This window comes from Chrysemys picta, chromosome 7 (assembly GCF_011386835.1).
Source record: "Chrysemys picta bellii isolate R12L10 chromosome 7, ASM1138683v2, whole genome shotgun sequence".
In the NCBI taxonomy this organism is placed as follows: domain Eukaryota; kingdom Metazoa; phylum Chordata; order Testudines; family Emydidae; genus Chrysemys; species Chrysemys picta.
This window is the reverse complement of record NC_088797.1, coordinates 117,205,798-117,233,604: the sequence shown is the minus strand read 5'-3', so window position 1 is coordinate 117,233,604 and position 27,807 is coordinate 117,205,798. Positions and strand designations below refer to the sequence as shown.

Here is a 27,807-nt window from a genome sequence, read left to right as displayed (position 1 = left end):
CACATCTGCACTTATTGTAGGGTCTGTAACCATTTCGTATGGCACAATGAATGAGGATAACAGTGGAGGCAGGGAAAGAACAGGAACAAGAATTACAATATATTGTCACTTAGTTCCCCTGTAACCGTAGTACCTTATGTAAACAGCTTGAATTGTTAATATGGACTTCATTGACTTGAATGCAAAAACAAAAATAAGAACCAGTGACTGTGTTTCTTGCAAACCAAAGATTTTGTAAGCCATAATTTTATTTTCTTAAAAAATGTATTCTTTATGGTCCTCTCTTTCAGGCCATTAAGTGTTGTGTTGCTAATGTTGTTCCAAAACAAGGAGGATGGAACAAAGACTGTGCTAGCATTATTACCCCTCTGCTCGTGGGACAGGACTGTTCGGTGACTGTTGTTGACCTATTACAGGAGGAGATGATGACTTGTTTTGCTGTAGATGTTGTCCTGCCAGGTTCTGGTAAGATGGGTTTGATTGTTCAGGGAAATATCTTCAAAATAGTCTGTTTTGATTCTCATTTCTGTTCCCTTAAAGCAGTGTTTCCCAAACTTGGGACGCTGCTTGTTTAGGGAAAGCCCCTGGCGGACTGGGCCAGTTTGTTTACTTGCCGCGTCCGCAGGTCCGGCCGATCGCGGCTCCCAGTGGCTGCAGTTCACTGCTCCAGGCCAATGGAAGCTGCTGGAAACAGCGTGGGCTGAGGGATGTACTGGCTGCTGCTTCCAGCAGCTCCCATTGGCCTGGAGCGGTGAACCACAGCCACTGGGAACCACCATCGGCCGGACCTGCGGACGCGGCAGGTAAACAAACGGGCCCGGCCCGCCAGGGGCTTTCCCTAAACAAGCGGCGTCCCAAGTTTGGGAAACACACTGCCTTAAAGCGTTCTACAGAAATGAGATCTCACACTTTTTACCTAAAATGTTTAGTTTTCTAGTCTTAGAAATTTGAATTGCTGCAATAGAGATCTTGTTTTCAGAAGTTGTGTGTCTTGATTGGCTTAATCTCATGCTTTGTTGACTACCTTTATAAACTTAAATTCTTCAATAGTGAACCTTTTTTTATTATCCAGACTTTCTAAATGATCTTGTTAATTTTCTTCCCATATGGTGCTAGTCTTTATAGAGCTCTTGTATACTGGCATGTAGTGACTTGGGGTTATTTCCTTTACATTCTTTCTTACTGTAATAGTAAAAAAAATTTCACGCTGTTTACTTTGAGGTAGTTGCCTTTTCCAGGAACAACTGTAACTCTGCTCTGTAGTGATGTTATACAGTAATAATATGGCTGTGACTAATGTGTCTTAGTTTTTGTGGTCCTAGTGTACATTAAATGGATTCTCAAAGACCTAGCCGATTTTATTTTTCCCCTCAAGTCATCGCTACAGGGCAGACTCAGGTTGTTTTGGGTCCCTAAACTGTCCATTGCTTAGCTTAACATGTTTGGATTTCTTTTAATTATTACCTTAACTTTGAATTTCCTGAGTTTTTAATGCATGGTTTTGGGGAAAAAAAATGTTTATCCTTAAATTACTGGTACATACTCTCAACCTTAAACCCAGCTTCTAAGAGTGTTGTGTTCGTTTATTTTTTCCTCCTGGGACTTTCCTTCTTTTTTAAAAATTTATTTAAGATTACATACTTAATTAACATAAAAACTAAACAAGAATTCCCCCCAAAATGCTACTATGTGATATTTCTAATTATTTGAAGTCCTAATACCAACCTTAAATCTTTACATGTTAAGGACAGAGTACTCAGTGGAGAAGAGTAGCATGAAGCAGCCAGAGTGCATTGGCCAGCTAAGCAGCTGTAAACTCAGCCTTGCATTGCTATAACAGCTGAGATAAACTAGTGGATCTGGACCTAAGTTTGCAATTAATTTATTGGTTTTGAGAGCTCTTTGTGAAACCAGTGCTATGTGAAGAGGGGAGGCCGGGAGAGCTCAGTTCTCTTGTACCTGCTCTTTTAGGGTTCCCATTGTGCTGCTGCTTTGGTGTGCAGTGCTGCGTTGGTGTGCCATGAAGTTAAGGCAGTGGTACCATCTAGTCCAGGGGTGGCCAACCTGTGGCTCCGGAGTTAATGTGGCTTCAGAAGTTAATACGCGGCTCCTTGTATAGGGACCGACTCCGGGACTGGAGCTACAGGCTCCAACTTTCCAATGTGCTGGGTGGTGCTCACTGCTCAACCCCCGGCACTGCCACAGGCCCTGCCCCCACTCCACCCCTCCCCTGAACCTGTCATGCCCTTGCTCTTCCCCCTCCGAGACTCCTGCACGCCATGAAACAGCTGATTGGGTGGGGGAGGTGCTGATCGGCGGAGCTGTTGGTGGGTGGGAGGCGCGGGGGCGGGCTGCTGATGTATTACTGTGGCTCTTTGGCAATGTACATTGGTAAATTCTGGCTCGTTCTCAGGCTCAGGTTGGCCACCCTGATCTAGTCTTTTAGTCACTGATGTCCATACTATGGCTGCAGCCACAGAACCTTTAAAGAGTAGGGATATTTGAGCCAGCTAACTTACCAATGAGAACTCTTGACATGCAAGTAGTTTCCTGCATGCTATTGTGTAATGATAGCAAATACAATTATTAGCTATAAAGGAAGAATGCTGATTGAATTACAGTGGCCCCACTTAAGTTATCTGAGCCTGGCAGTAGCCTGTATAATAACAGATACGATTGTTAATAACTTAGCTTAATTATAACCCAACTTCTTCAAATATAGGTTGTGCATGAGATCAAACTCTCAAACAGACAAAATTATTTTTAAGTATTTGTGGTGTTCTACTCATTTGGGACAAAGAGAAGAGACTGTCAGATACTGAAGATCTTAAAGGACCCCGTTTTTAATTAACTAATTCATAAGCTAATGGATTTACTTGTAAATTCTCAGGCCTCATTCTGTACTCCAAAGTGCTGTAAGTTTGGGGAAGATCTGGAGAGGTTGAATCCTGCTTGGTGTGACACATGGAACTCAGCCTTAACTATAGAGTGATAACAAATTAGCATGATAACAAATTGAGTAACAATTGTTAGATATTTTGGTGAAGTGAAATTAGCAAGGCAATAATATTTGAGAAGTGGGTGTTTTTAGGAAGCTTCTGAGTAGTCAAACTACTCTGAGACTTGTGTTTATATCTATATAAAAATGTTATTCAACACCCACGGCATGCTAGATGCTTGACCAACAAGTAAAATAGACATAGTCTGGGTCAGATTTTCCAGGGTTAGTAGTTTAGAGAGTGTGTTCAGAAAACATTTAAAAAACTAGTCTGAGACTGCCTTTGTATGGTAAATTAATTTACATAAATATGTATTTTAGGGAAACACCTAGATAAAATACTTCTCGAAATGGGACATGAATTGAGTCCAAAGAGGAAAGAAACTAAGAAAACGGACCCAGATACAGGTGAGCAAACCAGTCAGGCTTTTGACAGATTGATCTGAAATTTGGGAATGGTATCTTCTCCTATTTTGAATGGTGTGGAGATAATGGTGAAGTTAGGGTGCCCTCTGTTTCAAACTGTTACTTAAGATGTTGGACAGTGGAACTAGCTTCAGTTCACCGTTGACTGTGATGTGGTGTGTTTTCTTATTAGAATATTCACTCAGTAAAATAGCTTCTCCTGTTATGTTTGTATTTCCTCAGGTACTGTGTTACAAAAGGATTCTGAGGGAGAAAGAGAAAAAACAGCTGAAGATGAAGAACTGGTTCAGAATAGTGATTTAGCCATAAAGGTTGTTTCCGTATCCGTGGGAGATACATTTTCTGGTGTAGTTGCCCATATTCAAACACCAGAAGACTTTTTCTGTCAGCAGATGCATAATGGCCGTAAGTTAATATATTCATACAGGTCATTCTAAAGTAAAAGTGTTAACATAATTATTTATGCAAAAATGGTAAATTACAATTATATATACTATTTTCTTTTTAACAAAAAGCACCTGAAAGTCCCAGGGGAAGAAGGTGGGACCAGAAGGAAGGGAAATTGAGTTAGGGCTCCTAGTTTATTCCCCCAGAATAAGAGCTGCATGCATCTTGAAGCCTAGAATACCTGGTGAGGACTCAGTGGACCCTATGAGTCTGGAAGAGGCTGAAAACAGCAGGATCCTATGGCACAGAGTTTAGCTTTCTTGTGTGGCCACTTGACAGAATTATTTTTTCTGCCTTGCTTGTACAAAAAGTGTGTTTTGTTTTTGTTTTTGATTTGTTGAACTGACCCAAAATATATTGTTTAATGCTGAGCTGATACTAAACTAATACTTATAGTGCAATATTTCCTTATAGCAGTTGCAGTTTGAGTGCTTGATGCCCCTATTCTCTCATGGCTAAATCCACAGATTGTCAGTATGGGTCATTGCCTATCTGCCCCCTACTGCTACAGAATCAAAGCTGATTGGATAGCAGACAAGGGACTAGCCCCCACTTTCCAGCGACCTCCTCCCCTCAGTTTCGGGTTTGTTCTGCCTCCAGTAGCTACTGGCAAGGAAGTGGAATCCAGTACCTGCTGCAAGAGAGAATGGGAAAGCAAAACCCAAAATATAAAGATGCAGTTTGTCTCATACAGTGCCACTCCCAACTGCTCAAGTAACGGGCTATGAGAACGATGGAGAAAGGTCCAGACAGGAGACCAAGGCTACGCTTGTTCTGCATCCCTGCAATAAGCTTGTGCCTTGTTTTCCAACTGCCTCATTCTCTGGGTTGGAAATTGTTTAGCTCTGGTGGCCTTATTTTGACCCAGGAGCTAGTTCCCCACCAGCAGGGAGTTTGACAGCCAGACTGCGAATGTCTTGAAGGATGGAGGAAAAATGGAGATCCCTTTGGCCACCAGAGGCAGATGCATCAAAGGACAGCATCCTGGCACAGGGAAACCGTAGGCGGGCCTGGCTGAATCTGCCAGACGCAGGACAAGAAGTGACTAGTAAGACTGTTTCAGGGATGTGCCCTCTTGCAATGTGGGTCACATCATTCCCACCTCTCTTCCCCCTCCCGCCCCCCCCATCCGTGGCAGGAAATTCAGTCTCCTTCCATTAGCCTCTGGGAAAGTCAGGAATTCTGCATATACAGATACATAGGGAAGAAGGGAATCTCATCAGGAAGAAATTATTTCTTGGGCTAGGCAGCTCTTGGGTTTGGTATGAAAAGCATTGTTACCTCAAAGTCTGCTGTCTTGGAGCCCTGGGCAGCAGCTTAGTGTCCCCTTACTAGCATATAGTCTGCTCTCAAAAGGGCAAAGATAGAGATGCATTTAGCAGAGGAGGTTCACGGGACTCCTCACCTGACTCAGATTCCCAATCCCCACCTCCCCTAAAGAGTAAAATTTTAAAAAGCGGGGGAAAGGGTTCAAGAAATTACCACAGAAATCTAGGAAAAAAACTTGGCCTATTCTTCTGAGAATAGCAGTTTCTTTGACTCCTCACCAGAGCAAAAACTCTGCTCACAAGGTTTTGATCCATGGAAAGAAAAGAATAATAAAAGGAATAGAATTGTTTGTCTGATTTTTCTTTATCTTCATCATCATTTAATTCATTTTCATCCTCATCTTCATGTGTATCAACAAAAGAAAAAAGACTAGGAAGTATGTTCAATCCAAGTCCCAGAGAGGACTTGTCAGGATTTTCTTCAGAGCGCTTAAGATCTTTGAGGACCTCTTGATGAGGATTACAGATACCCTTGACATACCACCTGAACTGACTCAGGAAAAGCAGTAGACGGTTGGATGTTCTCCACCAACAATACTGAGCAGAATAGCAATGCACATTAATAAGTCTCTCCAAGTTGGCCAATGAACCTTGCATACTTCTGTCTCCATCCCACCCTTTGAGCCCTTGGCAACCTGCTCTTTTATCATTTCTCCGGGCTAATGTGACCACTATCTGGACACTTCCTGAAGAGTTGGTGAAGATCCTCATGGCAGAGTTTCCCTAAACTATATTCTATAAGGATGAGTTCAGGCCTCCTCAAGTTTTTGCCTAAGATGATATTGGATTTTCACCTCAATCTATCATCTCCTACTATTGTTTCTAAAACCCCACTCTAATCCAGCCAAAATGAAACTATAAACCTTGGACATACTGAAAGCTTTATCCTTTTTTATTTAGACAGAATTAAGTCATTCAGAGTATTACCAAGAGTGGTCATGACTTTCGTGGAGAGTTTCCTCTAACCCTCTATCTGCCTTCAGATTATCCAAGTGGGTTTTGGACTGCATCAGACTTCGCTCTCAAGGGGTTAACAAGACATTGTCAGGACGCATTCCACCAGGGCTCATGCAATCTCAGCAACTTCCCAGTCAAACGCTTGGATTTCTGAAACGTGGTGTGGTCACATAGAGCTAGGTTCACATGTTCACTTCCCGCTACTTCCTGGTTTGGGTTTCCAGATCAGATGCCAACTTTGGTAGACCAGTTCGCCAGTCACTCTTCAAGTTAAACTTCTCTTCCACCTCTTGTAGAAATAATTGCTTGCTACAAGTGCAATCGGTGTGGACAATCACTTGAGAAAATGGTTACTTACCTTATGGTAAGTGTGGTTCTTTGAGATGCATTGTCCACACAGATTCCACTACCCACCTTGCATCCTCACTAATCGGAGTCCCACTATGTGGGATTTTTATTGTCAAAGGAACTGAGTAGCAGTTGCATGTCCTGCTTGGCGGCAGTGGGCAAGAAGATATGAGGGATGCTATTCAAAAATAATCTGATCTTGTGTGTATAAGGCACTTGTGTACCAAGAGTGGAATCTGTGTGGACAACTCATTTGGAGAGCCAGTAGCTGTCCTTTTCAGTTTTTCCAATGGAAAAATCAAAACATTTTAGTAAATCAGAATTTTCTCTGTTTTAAAATTTTGATTTTACAAAAAATATTTTCTGTTGAAGAATAATTTTGACTAAAAAATATATACTAGAGCTGGCTGGGAATTTTCTAACAGGAATTCATCCTCTAGATCACCGAATAGAATTCATCACTCTTGTAAAGATTGGCTTTCTGTGATATGTGGTGTTCAGGCATGTACACATCAAAACAGAACAGTGTTTTTTTCCACTTACATGTTTTCACCTCTGAACAATCTTGGACCTGATAGACTTTTTTGTCATCTCCAGAGATTCAAGATGAAGGTGCCATGGTTAGTCATTTAGCTGGTGCTCTGAAGAAATTCTTGGATTTCATAGATCTATAAGGTACTTGTCTGGAGCACAAAAAATACCTGATTCTGTTGGAAATGTGTAATTCCAATACTGCACTTTGCCTTTCATCTGGGAAGCCGCTTCTGAGATTTATTAAACTTATCAGTGGTAGCTGCCAACTTCCAGAAGTGGAGAATCTTAAAGATTTCCTGTCTTGGTGACTGGCTGATCAGGGACAAGTCTCCCAGAAGACAGTCAAAAATATACCAGAGATCCTCCATTTGAAGCTCATAAGACTTTCTTGCATTATATTAAATCCATTTCTGATGGCCCAGTTGTTGAACCATAAGAATGAAGAGCTCTATCCTGTGATTTGAGACCAAAGGTTACCTTGATGAGGGGGGAAAAAATGCCTGCCTTTTGTTCCAGACATGGCAAACCATAAGGAAGCAGATTGCATTGTACAGTGTTATGAGGGGTCCTTGAATCTCTTTAACTTCTGTAAAGCCTTGAATTCTCTCTCATCTAGAGCCTAGGTAAAAGATTTTGTAGAACAGGTCTGCAAAGTTTTATTGTAATGGAGTAAAGTTCTGCTTTAGTTAAGGTTGAGTTGTAGTGTTCTAAAAATCTGTTGTGGTCAGATGTGCTTAGATTGTCTTGAAGTATGCTGTGTCTTAGGGGAGTGTGGGTTAGGGTTAGTGATCCAAATTTGGGGTCATTTGAGCAAATTTCCCCTCAAGCATTTCATGTAGTCCACAAACTACCAAACTTTTGCGTGCACACCTGGGGCTTGGATCATCCCACCCCACCTAATCTGTTGCTTGACATTTTAGCTCAGCTGGTGCATGGCACCCACAGCCCCTTTGAGGAAGCAGTATTGAAAACATTATTAAAGGACATATGTAGTTCTCTAGGATGGTATATGCTCAACACTCTCACATGTGCATGTGCAGAAAGACTAGGGAAAACTGTTTCCATCCAACCAAGTTTCACATATCCCTTGGTGGCTCAAGGGGACATGCTGTGGCTGTCAAAAGCTGAGCTATACCAAGGCACTGTAAGTTTGAATCTTACCTTTTGGCAAAAATCTTAGAGCTCTGTAGACCTGATGCAACATTCCACCTATGTCAAGGGTTGTGGGTTTTTTTAATATAATCTGAGTAAAGCAGGTAATTCAGAAGGGGCTCAAATGACTTGTGGGGGAAAATGACATACAAATATTTGCTATACAGTGCCTGGGAGTGTGAGTTGAGAGTGCAAGCAGATGGGGCAGGGAATAGGTGTAGAGATTTAGGGTGGGATGATGTGGGGAGGAGGATTTGGGGGGATTAGGAGTTGGTGGAGCCCTATTCCTCTCAGAGGCTCTGAGCCTCTCTCCCTGCCTCCCATGTGAGCTGGAATTGGTGGGGGAGGGAGGAGACGAGCAGGAGTGCTGAAAGTAATGCAGATTTACACCTCTGAAAACTTAGGAAATGCAAACCTAACATACATATCACTCTTATGCAGGGTGGGAGGCTGACAGGGTGGGGGAAGGTCTGGCCTGGCCTGTATTTCAAGTAGAACTCAGACCTCTGAAAACCAGGAAATAGAACGAAGATACACACCAACACAACCTTAAATCTGATCATTTTGAGCAATGCCTCAATAAGATCATAACACTTTGCCTCTTCAGATAGTGCTGAATTTAGGGAATAGACAGTCCAACAGTGATCACCTACCCTAACACTACCTCTTTAGGCAAAACATATGGTTAGGTGAGCTGTACAGAACAGGAGTTACATATACCCGACCTTCACTCAAACATAGTTTACTCCACAGAAACAGCATACACCTGCTAAATTTTACAACCCCTTCACCATTAGGCACAGGTTGGTATTTAACACTGTACTTTCACTTAGCCATCATTAAACCCACAGACCACTCGTATCCTACCTTACTACTGCCAGTCCCCCTGGCAAGAAGATCCCTTTGTACCGCTATTGACACAGCCTACAGAACTCCTTGCTGAAATGAGGCATCCTAGATCTCTCAAGGTACATACGCACCTCTTTCCTTTGATCATGCTATACCTAACAGTGAATGCAGCAGCAGTGCATGCTGATAATTCCCAGTGGCTATTGCCAGCTCCAGGGCTCAGTTAGAATTGTCCCTTAATTCCTTATTCTTGGGTTTTCAGAGGTTTGAATTTTGCTGAACTCCTGGAATGCCCTGGAAGGGCACTAGGAACCACCAGCCAACTTTAACTCTGCGTTAATGAAGTTTCTCATTGAATTAGATTTTTACAGAGCTGATGTGCCTTTGCTGTCACAAGTTTTGACCAGCACTGAGACTGAAAAACCATCCCACCCAGTTATACAGAAAGAAGTTGATTTTTGTCCACTGGAGAAATACCATTGATTATAGGAAACCTCTGTTCTTTCAGGCTTTTGGAAAATCCTTCTCTTGACACAAAAAGGAGTCTAACACTGTGATTTTTTTTATGTAATAGAGTAATCTTAATTTTGCGCATTGAGTTAAAAGGGTTTGTCTTGTAATGCTTGCTTAAAGAAGTCTTGTTAATGAGTAATTTCCAAAAACATTTCTTGTCAACAGGCCAGCTTGCTGAGCTTCAAGTATCCTTGGGTGAATACTGTAACAAAATCCCTACTATCCCAAATTTCTGTCCAGCTGTTGGAGATGAGTGTTGTGCCCAGTTTACAGGTAAAGGAGACTCTAAATGGCTAATCGCTATTATGTTTAATTTCCTACCCAATTAAACTAAATCTCTATAAAGCACTCTTAAATAGATTTGAGTGTCTACATTAGAGAGTTGCACCGATTAAACTTTTTTAGACATATATTTAATTCAAAGATCTTTCTAAGTGTAGACAGGCTTTTACCCTTTTACTTGGACCCAGTTTACCTGTGGACACAGAATTTTCAGCTATGTCTATGGTAACCAGTGTTGTGACCAGACACCAGCTGTGATTAAGAGCCTGGAAACCATACTTACATCAAGGAAACCATAAAATTGGATAAATTCTTGGGTAGAAATGCTTCTAGGGAAATCCTGAAGAAATTGCTAGCTCCTTAGGCCGGAGGAAGAGAGTACTACCGATGTGCTAAATAAACAGTTTTTCTTGTGTCCAGAAACAGTATGGGATCCATAATACAAGAAACGAGAAAATGGGGAGCAGAGAAGCCGTGCAACATCCAGTAATGTTTACTTTGATATTGGCAGGGGGATTTGGTCTTTGCTCATCTGTTTCAGTGAACATAGTTGTGATAGTGGAGTAAAGTTAGCTAATATCTCACTTTACGTTTCCAAATGCCTTAACACCATCTAAACCTATTGCTATCCCTTTTTGATCTGAATGATTGGACCTGCAGATTGTTTCCAGGAGGAGGAAAAATTGATCATCGGGTATTTCTTTATCAATAAACAGGATTGCATCGAAGTCCTGTTTCCCTGAGTGCAGTAGGAATTAAACAGGAGATGGTTATTTGCCCACTTTCCTAAGCCCCTTTCCAGCTACACCCAGCCCTAAAATGTTCTAACTTAGCTGCTTCTCAGGGCCATGCTCCTAGTGCTTTTTCTGGCTGTCTCCTTTGCTTTCTTGTTGCTTTTTCTGTCTGCTTCTGTAGTCTTTCTGCTGTTTCTGACAGATGCCTCTCCATCAAGCACTACCCAGTGAACCCTCTCTGGCCACATAGCTCTGTTTCTGGTGGGACTAACGTGTGCCTTTGTTTTGGGCAGTGATGTGCCCATGTTTTGGGTGGAATCTCCTGTTTCAGCTATCTGATTCCATTAAGGAGCTTATATTTTTTCTTATATTTATTTTGAATGAAGGGTGGCTGTTATACTTAACTGCTTCAACAAGGTTTAACTCAATCCATGACAATATTATAGTTCAGAGCCATTGCATTTTGTATTCATATGTTGCCAAGAAATCCTTTTGGTGCTTAGGAATTAATTATTCACAGAATGTTTGTATCTGCATCTTTCCTTCCAGAAGACAATCAGTGGTATCGTGCCTCTGTTCTAGCATATACTTCTGAAGATACTGCTTTAGTGGGCTACATAGATTATGGTAACTTTGAAGTTCTCCAAGTGGCTAGACTTCGCCCTATTATTCCAAAATTATTGGAGTTGCCAGTGCAAGCCATAAAGTGTACATTAGCAGGTATGAAATGAACTACAAGCTATTGCAGGTGGGATGAAAAATAAAGTTCAAAACAGATTTGGGGGGAAATTTTCTCAGAATTTGCCTAATTTAAGACCAGATACAGCTACTGTGTGATGGAGGGAGGGAGGGAGGATGAGGTTAATGGTGGAAAGCTACCTGTAGAAAATCAAATTAGCACTTCATAGTGTTAACAGGAACATTAAAATTCATAAAGCTAAAATCCTTTCAAATGTGCATAATAAAGATATCTAGTAAAAACGAATAAAATATACTGTAAGAGCTGGACTGTCCTCAGATATGCACTCGGGCATTGTGCATATGCCCTTGGTTCTAATTTGTTGAGTCACTGGCTGCAATGACTTTCTTAGGCACCAATTCTTTCTTGGCGCCAGTGCTTTCTTTGAACTGAAGAGGCAGACACACAGCTGTTCAAAGTGCAGTTTTCTGATAGAGTGTAATCTGCAAAACCTCATCTTTTTCTTCTTGGACAAATCGAACGAAACCACTTTTTGTTAAATTTGATAGCACAAAATACTTGAATGGTACTTTTTGGCAAACTATGGATCAGATGTTCCCTTGGATCACAGTGGCTTTTTTGAAGCCTCTGAACATTTTCTTAACATTGCCAGTAAGGAATATTCAATGTAATCCTGTCAAAAGGACAAGGCTGAGATGCTGCTCCGGCTCGAAAGCTTTGTAAAAGAGGAAAACCTTAAAGGATGGCTTGTTCCTTTAGGGATGGAATCCATGCATATGGGGCATGCCCTGCAAATCACACTGCATGGAATCAGCAATAGATATTTTGGTGTTGCAAGAGGTGCATGTTTTGGAATCGGACTGTTTCTGTGCCAGAATTGCAGTGCAGTTCCTATAAATGGAGCAGTTCATTGATAAGAATGAAGAACAGAGTAGACTAATACCACATGAAACGTGGAGATGTTTGCCTTGAATTGAACCAACAGTTGGCACTGAGCCATCGGATACCATACAGTGGAAAGTCTAATGTTAACTTTTTAGAACTACCACCAAAAATCTAAAACACAACATAGGGAAATAGCAAAGTAGAAAGCGGTGCTGAAGAGTGTTGGGGATTCCATCTTAATATATGCCTGAGTCCAGTCATTGCATCCTGAAGCCCAATGATTACTGCTTTTCTAGGGGGTTCTTGTCACTGAGAGTGTATTGCAAAACACAAGTATGTCTATACTGGCAATCATCTACAACTACTGTTACTAAGTAACCTTTCTTTTAAGGGTTTCCATCATTAAAACTGTTAAGCAATACAAAAATTGAATCTCTCTTTGCAGTATTGAGATGTGTTGGAGGAGCACTTACCATATCTAACAAGTGGAGCTCTGATCTCTAGGCTCTGTCTAGACCAAGGGTTCTCAAACTGGGGGTCGGGACCTCTTAGGGGGTCACGAGGTTAATACATGGGGAATTGCAGCGGTCAGCCTCCACCCCAAAACCCGCTTCACCTCCAGCATTTATAATAGTGTTAAATATGCAAACAAAGTGTTTAATTTATAAGGGGGGTCGCACTCAAAGGCTTGCTGTGTGAAAGGGGTCACCACTACAAAAGTTTGAGACCACTGCTCTAGACACTACCTTAATAAGATAATTCTTTCCTTTAAATTTCACTTTCAGGTGTGAAGCCCCTTTCAGGAACCTGGTCCTCGGAAGCTATTTCTCTGATGAAACAACTAGTGCAAAATAAAATGATCACTGTAAGAGTGGTGGACAAAAAGGAGAATAGCTCTGTGGTAGAGATTGCAGATGAATCTGTTACTCCAATAATAAATGTATCTAAACATCTTTTAGAATCAGGCCATGCAGTGAAAGATTCCAAGGATGCCTTAACAATAAATGAAACTGTTAACACTGTGAAGGAAGTAAATGGTAAGTACATGAAAAATCGCTATAGAAGCTGGTTTTATCTATACTGCAGTACAATAGATGTACAGTAATCTATTGGGTGATTGAAATGAGTATGGTCAGTTATGTGGCCAAGATTGGGCATTTAGAATGTACATTTTCTTTCCCTATAATGCTGTCTTTTATGTCTCTGACCCTGTTTTCTTCTCTTTCCCCTTCACCCTTTAGCTGTAGGAGAAACAATAAATAAAATAGATTGGACATGGATTAAGCTGACTCTTAAACAGACAGTAAATGTCTTGCTGTGTACGGTGAACAATCCTGGAGACTTCTTCTGTCAGATCTTCAAAGATGATGGTAAGTTGTCTCAGCCTTCATTTTTGTGTGCGCTCTCTGTCTTCTCATCCTTAATCTTGTTGCATATTAACTTGTAAAATATTTTGGAATGGGATAAATGTAGTTTTCATGCACCAATGCTCTTAGTGGACTTTTCATACTTAGAGCTTACGTCTCAGCTTCCTAATTAGTTCATACTAGTCCTGTAGGTCTAAATTTGAACATGCATCTTAATAAGGACAAAGATCAGATATCTAGGGACAAAGAATGTTGGTCACATTTACAAGAGGGGAGATAATATCCTGGATGCAGTGACACTGAAAAGGAATTGAGGGTAATTTTAGATGAACATGAGCTCCCAGTGCAATGCTGTGGCTAGGAGGACTAATACAACCTATAGAGGCCCAAGCAGGGGAATATCAAGTAGGAGTAGGGCTGTATACAGCATTATTAAAACCATTACTGGAATACTGTGTCCAGTTCTGGTGTCAGGACTCTAAAAACATGTTCAAAAATTGGAAAGGATTCAGAAAAGAGGTACAAGAATATTTCAAGTGCTGGAAAAAGTCTTATTGAGCTTAGGTCGAGCTGTCTATTTAGTTTTTCCAAGAGAAAGTTAAGAGGTGACATGGCCTGCAAGGTGCAAGTACCTGCATGGGGAAGAGATTTCTGATAAGTTTTAGTTGGTCAATAAAATATAACAGGACTAGACTTTTATACATGAATTTATTAATACATCTCTACCCCGATATAACACTGTTCTCGGGAGCCAAAAAATCTTACCGCGTTATAGGTGAAACTTCTTCTTCGAGTGCTTGCTCATATCGATTCCAATCAGGTGTGCGCGCGCTGCGTGCACGATCGTCGGAGAATTTTCTACCCTAGCAACACCCGGCGGGTCGGCTGTGGAGCCCCCTAGAGTGGCACCTTCATGGCGCTGGATATATACCCCAGCCGACCCGGCGCCCCCTCAGTTCCTTCTTACCGCCCCTGATGGTCGTTGGAACTGTGGAGCGCGGCATAGCTGTTCTCCACTCTCCCTAGCTTATTCCGTTTTGTAGATAGTTGTAGTTATAGTTGTAGTTGTTATATAGTTAGATAGTTGTTCATTTACTCTATTAATAGTTGTGGATAGTTAAAGGGGATTAAGGGGGTTGTCTTTCCCCCGGCGCATAGCCGGGCTCATGCCCAAGGCTCCCGGCTTTAAGCAGTGCATGTCCTGCGCTAAGCCTATGCCCACAAGTGACCCGCACGACTCGTGTCTGAAGTGCCTGGGAGAGTCCCATCAAACAGATAAGTGTAAGATCTGTAAGGCCTTCAGACCGAGAACCAAAAAGGAGCGGGACTTTCGGCTTCGGCAACTCCTCATGGAGGCGGCACTTAGCCCGGGCCGCGGGTGGAGTCGGACAAGCCGCCGCGGCACCGGACCCCTTCGGCACCGCACCCGCCGCAAGTGCCTCGGCGCCAATCGTTATGACCGGGACATAAGAAATCCCGTAAGGCGCAGGAGACTGCCGTCCTGAAGACGCCGGCCCCCCCGGTGCCGGGGGTAGAGCCGCGTCCACCGGTGCAGCACCAAAAGCAGGTGCCTCCGGCGCCGTCGACTCCGGCTCCGAGGCCGTCGAGTCCGGTGCGGATGGGATCACCACCGCGGTCGGTGGTAGAGCCGTGCCTCCCGTCGACCCCAGAGACCTTCGCGACGGCGAGAGACTTGATTGCTCTCACGGAGCCGGCACCGCCCCAACCACTGGCACCGTTGGCCCCTCGTCCGGTGCAATCCAGGGGAAAACCTGCCATGATGCGCCCACCGTCTCAAGGACTGGAACCACGGCACCGATCCAGGTCCCGAAGCAGGTCCCAACGCCGCTTGCAGTCCCGGCGCCGAATATCACCTCGGCACCGGTCGTACTCGCGGCTAAGATCGTCGCGGCACCGTTCTACATCCCGGCACCGTTATGATCGTCGGTACCGTTCGACCTCGAGACGTAGTTCCCGGCACCGATACGAGAGACGCTCGACGTCGAGGGGCCGCTCTCGGCACCGGGCCTACTCGAGATCGCCTTCCAGGTCGGACTCTCGGCACCGACGCAGTTATCGGCACCGATCCCGATCTCGGCACCGCTCACCGGCACCGCATAGAGACCGATCATCTCCAGACCGGCACCGCACGGCACCGTATCTTCCGGAGCTCACCTCGGCGCGGTCGGCACCGCCATGGCCGTCGAGATCAGTGTCTCGCTCCTCCGATGGGGCATCGAGATAGGCATACCCCCCTCAGGGGCAGGCCGATGAACCGGACATGGGCCACTGGCAGGAGGTAGCGGAGGATCCCGCTCAGGGACCTTCGCACTGGTCGTTCTGGACCCCGTGGGCGTACCATCAAGCACAAGGGGCTCCACCACCATCAGCCTCTCGCTCGGTGCACTCTGAGAGAAGGGCCCCAGAGTCCACCATCTCTCGCCCTCCTCCAGGGGGCATGGAGGCTTCCGTGCCCGCACCACCTGACGTCCTGGACCCAGGGGCAGGTGATGCTCCGCTCCAGGGCTCATTGGACCAGGACCCGCCCTTGGATCCCTTGCCACCTGAGGCATCTTCCTCATCTTCCCCAGATGAGGCAGTGGCGGGCACGTCGAGCACAGGTCCACCCCCGATAGATCTCCGGGCACACCAGGACCTATTATGTAGGGTGGCACGTAATATGGACCTACAGGCAGAGGAGATAGTGGAGGTGCAGGACCCCATTGTGAACATCCTCTCTGCGGATGCCCCATCCAGAGTGGCGTTGCCCCTGATCCGCACGATCCAGGCTAACGCCACTACGATATGGCAAACTCCTGCCTCTATTCCACCCACAGCCAGAGGGGTGGAAAGAAAGTACTTTGTCCACTCAAAGGACTATGAGTACTTGTATACTCATCCCCAGCCGTGTTCACTGGTGGTGTCATCAGTGAATGCAAGGGAGCGCCACGGTCAACAGGCTGCAGCGCCCAAATTGAAGGACGCTAAGCGCTTCGATTTGTTTGGGCGTAAGGTTTATTCAGCCGGGGGGCTACAACTTAGAGCGGCTAACCAACAGGCGCTCCTGAGCCGCTATAACTTTAATTCCTGGAACTCTATGGGGAAGTTCAAGGAATTGGTCCCCCAAGACTCCAGGGAAGAGTTTGGGGCCTTGGTGGAGGAGGGTAAGAAGGTGGCACGGACCTCCTTACAGGCCTCCTTAGACATAGCAGACTCGGCTGCGAGAACCCTGGCTTCAGGTATCGCCATGCGGAGAATCTCCTGGCTCCAGGTCTCGGGCCTGCCTCCTGAACTGCAGCAAACCCTGCAGGATTTACCTTTTGAGGGACACGGATTGTTCTCGGATAAGACGGACTCTCGTCTGCAGAGCCTCAAGGACTCGAGAACAATCATGCGCTCCCTGGGGATGCATGTTCCGGGTCCCCAGCGCAGGCCATTTCGGCCCCAGCCTCAGCGGTTCTATCCCCCCCCCACCTCGTCCGAGACAGGACTCTGCCAGAAGGCGGGGGCGAGGTGGTAGGAGAAGGTTGACCGGCCCTCAACCCGGTCAGAACCAGGGGCCACCTAGACCACCTTCAGGCCCCAGGCAGAACTTTTGAAGGTGCGGTCGAGGACGGCGCCCCAGTCATCCCCCAGGATCCAACCCCCTCCTTTCGGGATTGCCTCTCCCATTTCCACCGTGCTTGGTCCCTTATAACCTCGGACCGTTGGGTCCTTCGCACAGTGGAGAGGGGATACGCTCTCCAGTTTTCTTCATCCCCCCCTCCCACCCCCCCTCCCCGTCCCTCTTCAGGGACCCTTCTCACGAGCAACTTCTTATACAGGAGGTTTCTACGCTCCTATCTATGGGGGCCATAGAGGAGGTTCCATTAGAGTTAAGGGGCAGGGGATTTTATTCCCGCTACTTCCTGATCCCCAAGTCCAAAGGGGGTCTGCGACCCATCTTAGACTTACGCGGACTCAACAAATTCGTAGTAAAGTTGAAGTTCCGCATGGTCTCATTGGGGACCATTATCCCTTCCCTGGATCCTGGAGACTGGTTCGCCGCCCTCGACATGAAGGACGCATACTTCCATATAGCAATCTACCCGCCTCACAGGCGCTTCCTGCGGTTTATGGTAAACAAGGTGCATTACCAATTTGCAGTCCTTCCCTTCGGCCTATCCTCGGCCCCAAGAGTGTTCACAAAATGTATGGCCGTCGTGGCGGCATACCTTCGTCGGCAAGGGATACAGGTGTTCCCGTATTTAGACGACTGGCTAGTACGCGGTCGCGCCAGAGAGCAAGTTCGAGCTCACGTCCGCATAATAGTACACACATTCCACGAGTTGGGCATCCTACTCAACGAAGAGAAATCCACTCTAGAGCCTACCCAGAGGATAGAATTTATTGGGGCAGTCCTAGACTCTGGACGTGCACAAGCTATTCTACCAGAAAATCGCTTTCATACCATCACAAGCCTCATTCGAGGACTCAGGGCCTTCCCAACTACCACGGTGAGGTCGTGCCTCACCCTGTTGGGTCACATGGCCTCTTGCACGTACGTAACCAGGCATGCCAGACTCCGGCTTCGCCCACTCCAGACCTGGGTGTCATCGGTATACCGCCCATATCGGGACAGCCTGAACATGGTGATCACGGTTCTGAACTCGGTCTTGACCTCCCTCACCTGGTGGCTAGACCACAGTGTGGTTTGCGAGGGGATGCCGTTTCACGCCCCACAACCCTCTCTGCACCTGGTCACAGACGCTTCATCTCTGGGTTGGGGTGCCCATCTCAACGAACACCATACCCAGGGCCTGTGGACTGCACTCCAGCTAGCCCTGCATATCAATGTTCGGGAACTGATGGCGGTGCGCCTGGCGTGCCAGGCATTTCTCATTCTCCTACGTGGCCGCTGTGTGTTAGTTCTCATCGACAACACCACGGCCATGTTTTACATCAACAAGCAAGGAGGAGCACGTTCGTCGATTCTATGCCAAGAGGCCATTCGCCTGTGGGACTTCTGCATCGCCCACTCAATCCATCTCACGGCATCGTTCCTCCCTGGAGTCCAGAACACTTTAGCGGACCGACTCAGCAGGTCCTTTCAGACGCACGAGTGGTCTATTCGTCCGGACATCATCTATTCCGTTTTCCAGAGGTGGGGATTTCCCCAGGTAGACCTGTTTGCATCTCGAGCCAACAGGAAGTGCCACGTGTTCTGCTCCCTACAAGGGCGAGCTCCGGGCTCTCTATCGGACGCGTTTCTCCTTCCTTGGAAAGACCACCTGTTTTACGCCTTCCCTCCATTTCCACTGGTCCACAAGGTGCTGCTCAAACTACGCAGAGACCAGGCTCGAGTAATTCTAGTCGCCCCAGCGTGGCCGAGGCAACACTGGTACACCACACTGTTGGAGCTCTCGGCTCAGACACCGATCCCGCTTCCGTTGTGTCCAGATCTCATCTCTCAGGACCACGGCCGACTACGTCACCCCGACCTACAATCACTCCACCTCACGGCATGGCTGCTCCATGGTTCACCCAGGCAGAGCGGCAATGCTCGCACTCTGTCCAACAGATTCTGCTGAGCAGTAGGAAGCCTTCAACACGGACCACGTACTTGGCCAAGTGGAAGCGGTTCTCCTGTTGGTGCGAACAACGAGCCATGCCCCCGTTACAGGCACCTATTCCTCTCATATTAGAATATCTCCTCTCCCTAAAACAGCAGGGTTTGGCGATATCTTCAATTAGAGTTCACCTGGCCGCTATATCGGCTTTTCACCCAGGGGAACTCGCGTCCTCGGTATTCTCTAACCCGATGGTCGTTAGATTCCTCAAGGGCTTAGACCGGATGTACCCACAACAACGTCAGCCCGTTCCGACGTGGGATCTCAACCTGGTTCTCTCTAAGCTCACAGGGCCTCCATTCGAGCCACTAGCCACCTGTTCACTTCTGTACCTATCCTGGAAGACAGCCTTCCTCGTAGCATCACCTCAGCAAGGCGTGTTTCTGAAATCAGGGCGCTTACATCCGAGCCCCCTTACATGGTTTTCCATAAGGATAAAGTGCAGCTTCGTCCACATCCTGCCTTTCTTCCTAAGGTGGTCTCTCCATTTCACATGAATCAGGATATATTTCTCCCAGTCTTCCATCCTAAACCACATGCTACTCGCCAAGACCAGCGTTTGCATTCCTTGGACGTACGCAGGGCCCTAGCTTTCTATATTGACCGCACAAAGCACTTTAGAAAGACGACGCAACTCTTCGTTGCAGTGGCCGACCGGATGAAAAGCTTACCGGTCTCCTCACAACGCCTATCCTCCTGGATCACGTCTTGCATCCGGACTTGCTATGACCTGGCAGGTGTCTCAACACCGCACCTCACTGCTCACTCCACGAGGGCCCAAGCTTCCTCGACTGCCTTCCTGGCTCAAGTTCCGATCCAGGACATTTGTAGAGCTGCAGTTTGGTCATCAGTCCACACATTTGCAGCTCACTACGCACTGGTACAGCAGTCCAGGGACGATGCTGCATTCGGATCAGCAGTTTTGCACACAGCAATGTCTCACTCCGTCCCCTCCACCTAGGTAAGGCTTGGGAGTCACCTGATTGGAATCGATATGAGCAAGCACTCGAAGAAGAAAAGACGGTTACTCACCGTTGTAACTGTTCTTCGAGATGTGTTGCTCATATCCATTCCAAACCCGCCCCCCTTCCCCACTGTCGGAGTAGCCGGCAAGAAGGAACTGAGGGGGCGCCGGGTCGGCTGGGGTATATATCCAGCGCCATGAAGGCGCCACTCTAGGGCTCCACAGCCGACCCGCCGGGTGTTGCTAGGGTAGAAAATTCTCCGACGATCGTGCACGCGGCGCGCGCACACCTGATTGGAATGGATATGAGCAACACATCTCGAAGAACAACAGTTACAACGGTGAGTAACCGTCTTTTTTGAACTTGCTTTGATCCGCCGGAGTGCGCGGCCCGGCCCGCTCCCCCGGAGCACTGCTTTACCGTGTTCTATCCGAATTCGTGTTATATAGAGTCGCGTTATATCAGGGTAGAGGTGTACTGTTTTACCCTAAATCAGGGGCACCTTGAGATATTTAAATATCTTTCTAAATATGCTCTTAATGGGACCCAATAAATAAGATTGTCCTTCTGCAGGACACGGTCTTATTTTTGCCTGGTAAATCCAAACCATTTACCTGCCGCTTCTAAAGATGTATTAAGTTTGGTTGTTTTTTGTTTTTTACGTTCTTCTTAGACTTACTTGCTCTAAATGTACTCAACAAGTCATTGGCAGAATACTGCCAGCAGACTTCTTCTAGTGTTTTCAAGCCTTCAGAGGGAGAACCTTGCTGTGCTTTTTTCTCTGGTAAGTAATATTACCACCTACTCGTGTTCATTTTTTCATTTACAAAAATGTCCTTAAATGGAAAATGCATCTTTATCTTTCACTCCGCGAATGTTCTGTTTAATATATAGCTTTCTAAATCTTGTCAGATATTTTGGACATGGTCTTGATGTGTTTGGTGTGTTGCTAAGTTGAACAAGGAAAGAAAATAGATCTGCAGTTTGCAGTGGTAAACCAAGTATATGTGAATAGTGACTCCAGTGAGTGAACAGTTAGGAACCTTTCAGATCTGATATACACTTAAATATATCAAATATTGGTTATTCTTAATATACAGTCTGATTGAATAGAAGTAAACAGTATAGAGAGAGAAGTTTAATAATTACCTTAGAGAAAGTTACTGCTTTTCCAGGAAGTAAATATTGGATTTTCCACTAGTTTGTATGGGATGTTAATAGATTACTTGCATCACTTTTTTTGTGTACTTTCATTTCTGGATGAAAACTGTATTGATATTGTGGAAACAGCTTGATAGCCCATTGCCCTGTACCTTGTGTAGTCACTCAAAACAGTGCAGAATGAATATAAAATGCTATCATAACAGAATGGCAGTGTTTTATACCTACTTTGAATTCATGTAACCGATTACATACTGTGCAAAGCAACAGAAATTAAGGCCAGTTTTCTCTGCCAAGGAAAGTAAATTAGTTCTGCTTATGATTTAGGTAAATGTGGGAAATCACAATTCTTTTAAATCCTAGGTGATGGTAATTGGTACCGTGCTTTGGTAAAAGAAGTCTCTTCAGATGGAGCTATTAAAGTGCAATTTGTGGATTATGGAAATGTTGAGACAGTAACTCCAGATAAACTTCGACAGATCACATCAACGTTGCTAAAACTTCCATTTCAAGGAATTAAGTGTTGGTTATCAGGTAAATCTTCATTTCAAGATGTTTTGGAAATAATTTCTGCACCTGCTAAGCATTCTGTCATCACTACTCTTTTATATTGAGAAATCAGATGGCGTTTCAGGCATGGTAGACCTTCTAATGTAGGATGTTTTTAACTAAACGTAAAAAAAGAAAAAATTTCAACCATATTTTCTTCTTCTATGTTAAATAGAAGTGATTTCTCTTTGCCATTCAGTTCACAAAGTTTCTCATCACCTGGAAACTTTTCACAATTACACCTCCATTTATGAGAACAGAGACATCTCCTACAGTTTGCCCCCATTCTAAGCTCCACCCAAGTTTTTCTTATTGTTACTTAAGGGCAATGCAGAGCCAAGCCACTCCTGGATACAGGCCAGTACAGAGTGGAGGTGAAGCTATGGTTCTGCCTGCCCTGCCTTGAACTGGAATAAGTCCCCCTAGCACTCTCAAAGTGAAAGTTTAAGGATCCCATCTTAGTTTAATGGATATTGAAATAGTTATTTGGCAAGGATTCTGATGTTTTCCCTGACCCACCTTTTTCCCAAAAGGAAGATATGGGCTCTCAGGGATACATTCCTAAACTACCACTCCAATCACAGGCGCCAACTTTCCTTGGCGCTGGTGGGTGCTCGTGCCGCCCCTGGCCCTGCGCGACTCCGCCCCCTCCCTGCCCCTATTAGAACCCTCCATAAATCCCCGGCCCGGCCCCGCCTCTTCCCCAAGCGTGCCACGTTCCTCCTCCTCCCTCCCAGCGCTTGCCGTGTGAAACAACTGTTTCGTGGTGCAAGCACTGGGAGGGAGGGGGAGAAGCAGGATGCAGTGGTGCATTCAGGGGAGAAGGCGGAGATGAGCTGGGGCGGGGAGCTGCCGGTGGGTGCAGAGCACCCACAAATTTTTCCGAGTGGGTGCCCCAGCCCCGGAGCACCCATGGAGTTGGCGCCTATGACTCCAATTATATATATACTAGATGAGGAAGAGCACTGGGACTCAAAAACAACTGCTCCTTTCTGTCAATTAATACTCTGCCTTTTTAGTATTTTGCAAACAAGGATATTAAACTGCTTTACAAACCCTGTATTGCCATGTAGTATCCCCTTTTACAGATCGCGATGGGAACAGAGGTACAGAGGAGATAGGTATATCTCCATATATTTATATCTCATAGAACTGGAAGGGACCCTGAAAAATCATCAAGTCCAGCCCCCTGCCTTCAAGTACTAATTTTTGCCCCAGATCCCTAAGTGCTCCCCTCAAGGATTGAACTCACAACCCTGGGTTTAGCAGGCCAATGCTCAAACCACTGAGCTATCCCTCCCCCCTCATTGGTAGTCATGCAGAATCTATTAGGGATTCAGGAATAAACTCAGTATGATTTTTTAAGAGGAATTTGATATTATAAACTTGGAGGGGGGCAACTCATTTTGCACTAGATACACTTAGATTACAAAAAGAAGAACAGGAGGACTTGTGGCACCTTAGAGACTAACAAATTTATTAGAGCATAAGCTTTCGTGGACTACAGCCCACTTCTTCGGATGCAGTGGGCTGTAGTCCACGAAAGCTTATGCTCTAATAAATTTGTTAGTCTCTAAGGTGCCACAAGTCCTCCTGTTCTTCTTTTTGCGGATACAGACTAACACGGCTGCTACTCTGAAACTTAGATTACACATTCCTTATGGCAGCAAAAGTGTTCTTTCTAGCTAACTGGACATTTTTAAAATTTGGGTAAAACTAAGAGTGTGTTTTTTGTTTTTTTTTAAATTGTGAATGAGAAGATCTTTTTAAGTCTTGTCTTGTTTCCTTAGGTGTAAAACCTGTTAACAAGGAATGGCTCCCAGAAGCCACAGCAAGATTTCAGATGTGCACTGCAGGAATTAAACTTCAAGCCAGAGTAGTTTCTGTCAACAAAAGTGGTGCTGGAATAGAGCTCATTGATAATTCCACAGGTTGTCCAAGAATAATCAGTGAAATTTTAATCAGTGAAAAATTGGCTTTAGAGGAAGGTTTGCCAAATAAAGATGGGCTACCAAATACGTCTGCTGAGAAAATAGAGCCTCAAGGTAACTAAAGCAGTCTTGTTAACTTCTTTTTGGATTGGAATGATAAGAAAATTGGGTATCCCTCAATCAGTCTCTCCTTTTGACCATGTCTAAAATGTAATAAATGTATCTATCTAGTTTTAAATACATCATGAAGTTTGAGATTGGGTGCAAGTTGTCCTGCAGGTGGCATGATAGGCAAAAGATAGGTAAATGTGCAAGTCATTGGGGTTGTGTGTTACAGTATATTTAAGTAATAGTTGTTTAACAAATTATAGCAAACTTGAAGTATGACTAAAGAGTCTATTGCATAGTGGGTTCTAGTGTCTTATTTTCAGCAATATTAAAATTAACTAGCATTGATTGATTGTAAATAAATTAGATATTTTCTGATTAACAGAATATCCAGTGTATTAGTGTCAGTGTTCAGTTTTCATTTCACTGCGATCAAACTAAAATGACAGGAACATGTTGATAGACAGGAGATGTTACTTAAGTTAATAGACATGCAACTGTGATGAACTTGTATATATGTGTAGAAGTGCTTTGCTCTGTGCTTTACTAGTTTGTGTCTAATTACTTTAGAAACCTCTTCTGAGCAGTGGCAGACAATAGAATTGCCTATCAATGAAACTGTATCAGTCCGTGTAATGGAAGTGATAAGCCCAGACTTGTTTTATGCTCTACCAAGTGAAACCAGAGGTAAGAAATGAAGAAAATCTCTTGGTTTATCTAGTTGGTAGCAATATATTTGGAAGACGGATGCAAGATGTTTAACACTGTAATAATAATTGAGAGACTACCAAAATACATTTCAGACAGTAAGAAAAATGCAGAAAATATAAATATTTCTATTAAAAAAGCTTTGAGGTAACTTAGGTAAAATCAAGCCTAATAATAAGCTTTCTTATGGTATGTATATTTATCATGCTTGAAACTTCATGCAGTACTAACAGATTCTGTTCACTTATCTTTTAGTAGATAAAGAGAAGTTGTGTAGGTTGATGGCTGAACTGGTAGAATATTGCAACACTCAGAACAGTCACTCCTTCAGACCAAAAGTCGGTGAAGCCTGTTGTGCCAAGTTTGCAGGTGAGAGAGAATTCTAGTTAATTCTAAAAAAGGAAAAGTGATCTGAATTGCTGAATTGCAAAACTTGGGCATGTTATAAAGGATAGATGGCAAAGTCCAAACCTTTAAGAAAAGAGAGATTTGTAAAATCCTTTGTATGCCACAAAACATTGCCATATTTCATTTTATATATGGCTTCTCTTTAGTTACAAACAATATGTGACCGTCTAGGCTAGAAAGTAGAGTGCCTCAGGCATCTGAAAATCCATAGAGTTTTAGGAGGGGCAATATAATGATCTAAATTGGAATTCAGTGAGGCTACTTGAGTGAACTCCCCTATTCCTAAGCAGTTTTATATGTTATCCAAAATAAATTTCTTCAGGAACAACCCAGAGGGGTGGCTTGACTGAGTCGTTTATTTCAGTATTGTTTCAAAGACGAGTTCTGCCAAAGAAATCCATAAACATCACTTTCTGTAGCACTTGAATTTTCCTTGGAGGTCTCCTATCCAAGTACTGACCGGGCCTGCACCTACTTACATGATTGGACATTGGTGTCAAGATCACAGTCCAAAGTGGTATAGCTGCAAGCAACAGAACATTCCTGTAAAGTGAAGCACAAGGGTGTCAGATCTGTCAACGGTTCCACCAGAGATGGACAGAAATACTACAAAACACAGTGTTAAATCTAGGCACTGAAGTCAAGTACTAGATGAAAAGATGGCCAACAGAGTTGAAGTTCTGATTTACTTTACTATTTGAGTTGGGGGATTAAAAGAGATGTTGAGGAATTTATGTCCCTTAGAAGTAAATAAAAGCTAGCACTCGTGGTAGGTCAAAGGACTAGGTAATTTAAAAAAAAAAAATACATAGGATTTGTATAAACACCCAGAAAACACAACTAATGTTACAGCAGAGATGCTATAGTTAAGACTGCGACAGCAGTTAATAAAATGTAATTGCTGCTTTAAGTGGTGCAGTTGATGCTTCATTAAATTGTGTGAAGATCCCTCTTTCCCCTCCTTTTGTGCTGGGATGTGAAGAACTCTCCTTGTCAAGGCCAGGTCATGGGCAGTCAGACTTTAGTAGTTGCAGCCAGAGTCCGCAGTCATGCAACAGCAGTTAGGAGTCAGCTGAGTCAGGATACCGGGAGATCAGAAGACAAACAAGAAATTGGAACCAGAGTTAAGCCAGATCAGGATACCAGGAGGTCAGAACCAGGAAACAAACTGGAGGTCCAGAACCACAAGTCAGATGCCAGGAGTCAAGCCGGGTAAGGATGCCAGGAAATCAAGAAGCATAAGGCGCACAGTCTAGAGCAGGGTGGAGCTCAGTTGTTTTGGATACTTTTCTGTGCTTGCTGCTGGCTTAAGTAGGGCCAGTGAGCCACTCAATTGCCAAGGGGCTTGACCAACTGGACCTCGGGACAGAACCTCGTCTTGGGGTTGGGCTTCATGAGTCCTAGATAAGCCATTGTGAGCGGGCTACTATGTAGAGGGTTGGAGTATGGTTGCTCCCATGGACCCTGTGGACTGGGTTTGAGACACATGGATCATGACATCATCCCTTCCCCTAGGGGCACCCTCTGGGCAACATGGGTCTAAGTTTCTCAGGATGGCTCCTATGGAAGGCCTGAACCAGGGTGAAAGCATGAATGTTCTCAGCTGGCTTCCAAGTGTGTTCCTCCAGGCTGTAACCTTCCCAGTCAATCAGTACCATAATTTGTCCATCTTAATCTTAAAGTTGAGGACTTTGTGCACCTAAGTTCTCTCTAGGCTGCGCGGCCATTAAGGGCTGCACGCGCAGGCAGGTAATGGGAAGAGACGCCTCTGTCCCGGCCCCGCCGGAGCTGCCGTGGCCAGGGAGAGGTGTCTCAGCCCGGGCTGCTGGGGGGAGTCCTCTCTCCCCGCCACAGCCCCGGAGAAGCCTGCACCCCAAGCCCCTCATCCCTGGACCCACTCCAGATCCCACATCCAAATACTGTCACCACTCTTTGAAGGCAGTCTTAATTGCCAAGAGCTTTTTTGTCCAAGATCTCAGTTTCATTTAGCAAGGATAAGCTTCCTCCAGTAGTAGGTGATGGGGTGCAGTATTTGCTTGGTTCCAGGCGTCTGAGAGAGGATTGCCCCAATCACTGTGCTAGACGTGTCTACTTCCACAACAAAACTTGCATCATGTTTGGGAGGGCCGATACAGGAGCAGTGAAGGCAAGTTTTAGCTGCTCAAATGCACACTGGGCCTCGGGTGATCTGTGGAACGGAACATTTTTCCAGAGCAGGGTGTGGCTTTTTTTTTTTTCCTCAAAATGAACCTCTGCTAAAAGTTTGCGAACTTTAAAAATATCCTCGATCATGCATGTTGCAGAGGGCTGCCCAGTTGCAGGCAGACCGGACCTTGCATGGATTGAGCATAGACACTCTGTTGTCCTAATCTGTGCAGGATTGTATGGATGTGAGTGGTATGTTGGTCCATATCATCTGAGAAGATCAATATAAGATCTAAGTATACTACTGTGAACTGGTTCAGTAGGTCTCATAGCATATTGTTAATGAAGTGCTGGAATGTTACTGGGGCATTAGTCAGTTTGAATGGCATAACTAAATATTCAAAGTGCCTTTCAAACCTGCTATGTCCAATCTTCCATTCATGCCCCTCTTGGATGTGGACAAGTTGTAAGCTCCCTGGAGATCCATTTTAGTGAATATGCGAGTGGCCCCCATGCTTTCGAACAATTCAGGGATAAATGGTAGTGGGTAACGGTTCCAGATTATCTGATTTAGGGCTTGGTAATCGACACAGAAGCAGGGGCTTTTACGGAAAGGACTGGGACACTGGCTGGTGAAGTCGGCTTGCGAGTGAACCCCGGGGCCAGGTTATCTTGGAGATATTCTCCCAACGTAGCCAGTTCA

The 27,807-nt window shown here is 44.9% G+C and overlaps 1 protein-coding gene across 4 annotated transcripts in view; it reads left to right on the top strand.

Annotated features, from left to right (window-relative positions):
- TDRD1 (tudor domain containing 1) overlaps window positions 1–27,807 on the top strand; it is a 64,609-nt gene that overhangs the window by 26,347 nt on the left and 10,455 nt on the right. For 2 of the 4 annotated variants that reach the window (XM_008166328.4, XM_042855283.2), the window contains exons 12-23: window positions 291–465; window positions 3,320–3,406; window positions 3,647–3,829; window positions 9,718–9,825; window positions 11,118–11,288; window positions 12,939–13,190; window positions 13,395–13,523; window positions 20,768–20,878; window positions 21,619–21,789; window positions 23,595–23,849; window positions 24,414–24,530; window positions 24,807–24,920. In XM_008166328.4, the coding sequence (XP_008164550.1) occupies window positions 291–465; window positions 3,320–3,406; window positions 3,647–3,829; window positions 9,718–9,825; window positions 11,118–11,288; window positions 12,939–13,190; window positions 13,395–13,523; window positions 20,768–20,878; window positions 21,619–21,789; window positions 23,595–23,849; window positions 24,414–24,530; window positions 24,807–24,920 (1,873 nt within the window). The remainder of the gene's footprint in view (window positions 1–290; window positions 466–3,319; window positions 3,407–3,646; window positions 3,830–9,717; window positions 9,826–11,117; window positions 11,289–12,938; window positions 13,191–13,394; window positions 13,524–20,767; window positions 20,879–21,618; window positions 21,790–23,594; window positions 23,850–24,413; window positions 24,531–24,806; window positions 24,921–27,807) is intronic. The other 2 variants (XM_042855282.2, XM_042855284.2) reach the window with 1 other exon arrangement.